The 6,631-nt window shown below is 38.7% G+C and overlaps 1 protein-coding gene across 1 annotated transcript in view; it reads right to left on the reverse strand.

The window, feature by feature from the left end:
* LOC111812234 (putative bifunctional UDP-N-acetylglucosamine transferase and deubiquitinase ALG13) overlaps positions 1–6,631 on the reverse strand; it is a 72,033-nt gene that overhangs the window by 25,408 nt on the left and 39,994 nt on the right. Inside the window, exons 8-12 of the mRNA XM_023699916.1 lie at positions 5,699–5,826; positions 4,836–5,085; positions 4,171–4,281; positions 3,868–4,021; positions 3,303–3,423 (exon numbers count right to left, since the gene is read on the reverse strand). Coding sequence (XP_023555684.1) covers positions 3,303–3,423; positions 3,868–4,021; positions 4,171–4,281; positions 4,836–5,085; positions 5,699–5,826 — 764 coding nt within the window. The remainder of the gene's footprint in view (positions 1–3,302; positions 3,424–3,867; positions 4,022–4,170; positions 4,282–4,835; positions 5,086–5,698; positions 5,827–6,631) is intronic.

Below are 6,631 nucleotides of genomic sequence, written 5' to 3' on the forward strand. Positions count from 1 at the left end.
AAAAAAAAAAAAAAGAATTCAGGAAGAGGTGAAAATCCCAGAAGTGTCAAATTTTTCCAGGGCAATGGGTGGTACCGGATGACAAGTACATAGGCTCTAGAGCCAGAATTAGCTAGGTATGAAATATGGTTTGCTATATGACTGGGCAAATATAAACCTTCCTGCTTCAATTTCTTCATTGGAAAGTAGAGGTTAACAGTACCTAGCTCACAAAGACTTTGAAGAGGCTTTACAGAGTGAAAATAACTTAGGATAGTAATGGCATATAGTCAAACATTCAATTGGTGTGTCTAAAGTAATGACTATAACCTATAGTTTATTTAGTGGGACAACGAAGGAATATTTCAAAACTCCTCTGTTGTTCAGCCTTTACACGTAGTGCTGTATATGTAAAGCCAATTTCTCCTCAAATATTGGCTTAGATTGAAGTAATCTGATTCAAGATCACATCACTGAAATGCAGATAAAGTCAATTTTTAGTCTGACAGTTTTTCACCAAATAAAACACCATAAATCTAAACTGGATTCTTTATTCTTTTTTTTTTTTTTTTGTGGAACCGAGGTTTTGAACTCAGGTCCTTGTGCTTGCCAGGTGAGCGCTTATTCTACCGAGCCATTTCCCCTGCCCCAGTAAGGGTTTTTTGTTTTTTTTTTTTTGTTGTTGTTGTTCCTCGAATGCCTTCAGGGCACTTTTGGCCAGTGGGAGAGTTGTGAGCTTCGAACTCCAGCAACCTGAGGCTGACAGCTTTGTGGAAGCAGCCACTTAAAGGACTGAGCTAGGGCCAGGCCCCCCTGGATTGATTCTTAAACATATCACTTTTCAATTACAAAGGCATGAACTCCTCCAGATGGCAGCAGGAATAAAACAGAACAAATACAGTATGACAGCAAGGCCATACATCTGAAGCTATGTACAGGGACTAAAAGAAAGATAAGAGGTATCTGAAAAAAAAGAGCAAGTACACTTAAGCCTATGTATGCATGCACACACGTTTTCCCACATCATTCTGTACATTCTTTGTTCCATTAAATTCCTAGAAAAGTGTCAGCCAGATAGCTCAACATATCAAATCACCTGCTTAGGTAGATGCAGGGACCAGGATTCGATCCCTGGCATGCCTTGTCGACCCCAACCCTAGGGCACACTGAGACAGCAATTGACTGAGATTGACTCTGGGCCTCATGGCACTCGCCTATAATCCCAGTGCACCAGGGAGATGGCTCAATAGAACAAGTGGTTCCCTGGCAAGTACAAGGGCCTAAATTCAATCCCCGGCTCTGCCGGGGGAAAAAAAATCCCAGGGCTTGGGAGGCTGAAAACAGGAGGATCACTGTGAGTCTTATCTGTGTAGTTAGACCCTGTACTAAATACATTAAAAAATTCCTAGAAAGTCCGAGTACATTTTCTTCTGCATAAGTAGCACAAAGAATATCACATGAAAAAAGGACAATTTTTAATAAAGCCAAATCATTCACAATGTCTTATACCTCCTTAAACTACTCCATCAACCAGAACTGTTTCAGTAGACATGTATTATCAGTACATGGTAAAAGTAAATACACCCAATAGTGAAAGGTAACAAAACTTTCTTAATTAATTTTTTACTTCTGCTAATTTAAACTACCAGGTCTGTGGTAACTCATCACAGCAGGAATAGGAAATTGGGACCTTCTCTGGTCTCCTGGAGTCACATAGGATAAAGAAGCAATAGAGTCAAGAAAACAGACCTAGAATATCTAGAGTCCCCAGTATTGTCCATCCCTGATCCAGGGAAATTCCTCAATTGGGGGGGGTGTCTAGGGTATCCCACTGTGGGACATCCACCTTCAAGGACTCTGAGCACTTTGTATTACATGAGACTGACCCATGAATCGCCACCAGAGAAGCTCTCCACTTGCTTGCTCAATTTAAAAATAGACAGCTCATGGCACTACCAAAAGAGCAACCCCATGTGGTAAAACAAGACAGGCATGCAACTCTTATCAAAGGTGTAGGATCCATCCATGGGGAGGACAAAGTCCAGAGAGAGGTATAGGGAAGGCACCTCTGCATCCTTTGAGAGGTCAGCGACCCCATTGCACCCCAAGAAAATGTTGAGCAAGGAAAGCTCTGGGAGATAGCAGTGAGCACACAAGTATACAGTGGGTTCCGCCCACCCTTCTGCTGGGTTGAAGGATGAAGCACTAACAAAACTGTAAAGGGTCTATAAGTACAATTCTACAATCAAACCCAAGTTTGCCAGTTACATAAAGACCACATATTGTATGCCTCCATTTATATGAAATGTCCAGAATAGGCAAATCCATAGACAGAAGATACTGGTAATTGGTAAAGGCTGGAGGTAGGGAGTTGGAGGGAAACAATAGGTGCTAACAGGTATGGAATTTTTCTTTGGGATAATAAAAAGTACCTCCTAAAAAGCTGATGATAGTTATGTAAGTTTAAATATACTAAAAATATTTGGACTGTACATTTCAAGTACGTAAATTCTATCTAAATTTTATCTCCAAAAGTTATTACAAAAATGGTATGTCTGCATAGCTTTTATGATGTTCACAGGTATGGAGCAAGCGAACAGCATTTGCCACACATAGCACAGAAGGTACAGAGGACTTAATTTCTTAGGATAATAAAATATCTGCAACATCAACTGGAATTTGAAACACCTCATGATTAAATTGCAATAACCCAGAAAAAATGGTATCTCTGCTATTCACCATTCATGTGACCTCAGCTATTTACAATTTACCTTTGATCTCAAATTCTCCCTTACATAATTAAGTAAGGACCACATTAAATTACTAAAATAAATGACACATAGAATTCAGTAAATAGTAATCTTTATAGATCAAGTATACAACTTTGAGTGAAGAACATACAGCATTCTTATAAAGTAAGAGCTAATCACATAAAAAGACTGAAGTATACAAATGACGAGGACAGCTATGAATAGCACCTTTCTAGTAAGAAACATGTTTTCTGTACTGGTATTTTAGCAAATCAAACTTCACTAACACCTATAAAGAGCTGAAAATAAATTTTAACAATATAGTGGTCTACTAAAATACGAGTCTGCTCTTTTGAGAAGTACCGAAACATCTTCAAAAATCAAGCATCTGAGTCATGAACGTTTTCATGTCTTTTTCAAAATAAAACAGAGTAAGACATCCCCCTAAACCAAAATTTTGGTTTACTGTATAGTACCAATGTGCTAATCTAATCCCATAAGTCTTTTTTTAATAGACAAAAGATGTTTTATCATAAGTGTCTTCTTCAAAATATTTGACACTAACTGACTCACCATTGTCGCTCTGGCTATTGCCCTCTTCTGAATTTGAACTCTGTTTTACGGAGCTATGGCCTCGCCTCGGAACACAGTATCCCGAAGTAGCAGGAACCATCATAGAGGGACTACCATGGTTCTACCAAAGACAAGACACATAAGTTAGAGGAATGTTTTGAAACTAGACCAGTGTTGGAAAATCTTTTAGAGCTATCAATGGTACAACCTGCTGCAGCACATGTGCCTCAGGTTCTCCACTAGACTAACAAACATTGTGAACTGCTGCTGTAAGAGAAATCTAAGCATTATGAGTAAATACTTTAAACTGTACTTTAGAATCAAAAAACAAAGAATGATAAAAGAAACAAAATACTAATATACACACATATGCAAGATGTCTGTCTCTATCCCTTTCTCTGAGATACACTTTAAAAGTCTCTTCTCTCATCCTTTAAAAGGTCCACGATGAAAGTTCATGTTTTCCAAGAAGTTTATTCAGCTTTTCATAACCTTAAAATGTATATACTACCTTCAGAAAAAGAAAAAAAAAACAGCTCTTTGGGTGAAGCTTTGACCCACTTACAGGTAAAGATGGATAAGCAGTTTCATCTCCTTCAACTTCATAAAAATTAACAGTTTCTTCTAAGCCACTGAGCATCTGTCCATTCTCGGGGACAAAGCCATAAAGACACTCCTTATTCATACAATGCATCTGGCGATTATTACGTTTGAAAGAACTTTGGAAAAAATATGATAAAATATGATTAATTTGTTTTTAATTTCCAGCAGTTCAGACATCTCAAACAGGTATTTTAAAAATTAACCCCGTATTTTCATTGCTCAGGAGTGAAACTAAACTCCCATTTTTCCTGACTTCCATACTTACCGAGATCTATAGGAGAAGTTGTCAAAACTCTGGCAGCACCTATTACCTGGTTCAGAGTAAAGACCAACTTTAGGATTTGATATGTGCCTATTCATAAAACGAGATGAATCCCTGAAAATAAAAAGAAAAAGAACACTTTATCCTGTTTAAAAGATCTCTGTAGTTAAACAGAATCAAAAATCTTTTCTGAAAATATCCAACTAGAAAGTTTTACTTTTCCCCAAAATACTAATTCTGCTATTAATGGACATACTATCACATATCACATGGACATTTTCATGGAATTCCACCTTTGAGAATCTCTTCACCTCCTTCACAATCCTCTTCATTCTTTGAGAATACAAATCTGCCAATGAATTCATTCGACAATAATGTTAAGTATCCATCAGCTCTATGATCTTTATGTTTAAAATTTTTGTTAATCGTTTACTCAGTACGAGGTCTCACTATGCAGGTCAGACTCATAGGGATCCTCCTATCTCAGCCTCCCTAGTGCTGGGATTACAAGCGTATGCCACCATGTCTGGTTTTCTATGCTCTCTTCCGGCATAGAGTATACAAGATATTTAAAATCATAAAATATATCTCAATTCTCCTACAATTCTGCCTAGGAATTATCTCTAATTCTAAGCAAAAACACATTAGGAAAGTCAGTTAAATTTTACCTGGGTACTCCAAATCCTCGGCTTTGTCTATGAGATGAATGTTGAAAATGAAACTGTTCACTGCACATAACATTGTCAGCTGTCTGAGAGTAGTGCAGTGGAGGTGGAGGGTCATATCCATAATGCATACTGTGTTGAAGGTTGGGTGGAGAAAGGCGGTCTCCCCTGTTAGGCATTGTCATATAAACGTCTTTCCCTCGAACTTTCTTAAACATCTTCTTCCGCTGTTTCATGTCCATCTCTGACATAGCTTTCAGGCAAACAAGCAGTAAGTAAGATTTATGACCAAAGCAAAATGTCTAGTGTCCTCACATTCCCTTAAATTCTCAAATGCTTTTCTTAGGAACCATATAACCACAGGGAGAGAATTACTGTATTTTTTGAAGTTGTACTAGATCTTACATTTGTAAGGGTAAAACCAGCAGTTAATTTCGGTAATTAATAGGTATTTTAGTACTCTCTTTAATATAAGCAGCTTTGGTCATCACAACACTGAGTTATCCAGTCATGCACATTACTAGTCTGCAAAAAGCTATTTATTATCCCTGGTTGTTCCTATGAGGTACCTTTCGTGTTCTTTGAAAAAGTATTTCCCCCTCAGTGTAAGGTAACAAAGTCACTGAGAACTGTGGTTTCTCAATCAGGGACAATTTGATCACACCCTCCCAGCAGGATACAGTTGGTAATATCTGAAGACAAATTTGGTTGTCAGAACTAGGCAGAGACTGCTACTGGCATATAGTGGGTAAAAGCAAGGCATCATTCTAAAAGGCAAAGGATAGTCCCCTAACAACCACACTACCCTGCAACAAGACATTAAGAGGGCACTACAAAAAGGAAAAAATAAAGTCTAGCATACAAACCCATTTCGGACACATAGCCTGCAGACATTTTCTGGTAACCTCTTCCTTTCCGACTATGGCCAGCATTCCAGGTAGAAACAGGTATCAGCTGAGTAACTGCTTTTAAGTTAGCCAGCGGAACAACATGCCTTCAAGTTAAAGGTACCATCATGAAGCCATTATTACAGATTCAAATGTCATTCAGTACATATCCTACCCCATTCTGCTTCATTTTCAAGTATATATTGTTTAAGCATATTGGTACTGACTTCGCTTTTTAGGTTTTCTGTTGTTAGGCTGGAAAAGAGTAGTTTGCACAATTTCACAGCTATTTGTAGTACCTATCACATATGCAGAATAAAAGTCTGTAACAGACTGTACCAGTTCACACACATTTGTTGTCCTTCCTTGGAGGAGGGTCATACGTCCTCCACTCCACTGATATCAGGCTTAGCTACATAAACACATAGTTTGGTGAATAAAACAAAAGATGTTTTAAGGAGCAGCAACTGGCTTGTCATGTTCTCCTTTTCCTCCTGCCTATGACCATGGAAGCATATGTCAACACAAAAGCTCTATTGTACTGGGTCTTCCTTTATTTGATGAATTTTTGATCAATAGACAGCACAGTCTAATTTAATGGTTAAGGTAGATCAACAGCATTACCAACACCTGCAAAACATTAGAATTTAAATTCCTGGGGCCGGGGAGATGGCTCAGTAGAATAAGCGGTTCCCTGGAAAGTGCAAGGGCCTGAATTCAATCCCCGGTTCCATCAAAAGAAAAAAATAAAAGCAAGAAAGAAGTTTAAATTCTTGGGGGCTGGTGAGATGGCTCAGTGGTCTAAAGCACCTACTTGGAACAAGCTTAGCGAAGCATCAGGGACCGCGGTTCGATCCCCCAGCACCACATGCCAGCCAGCCCCGCCCCCTGGTGGGCTGAGCTGGCCACACA

This window comes from Octodon degus, unplaced genomic scaffold, assembly GCF_000260255.1.
Source record: "Octodon degus isolate 3935 unplaced genomic scaffold, OctDeg1.0 scaffold00117, whole genome shotgun sequence".
Classification (NCBI taxonomy): domain Eukaryota; kingdom Metazoa; phylum Chordata; class Mammalia; order Rodentia; family Octodontidae; genus Octodon; species Octodon degus.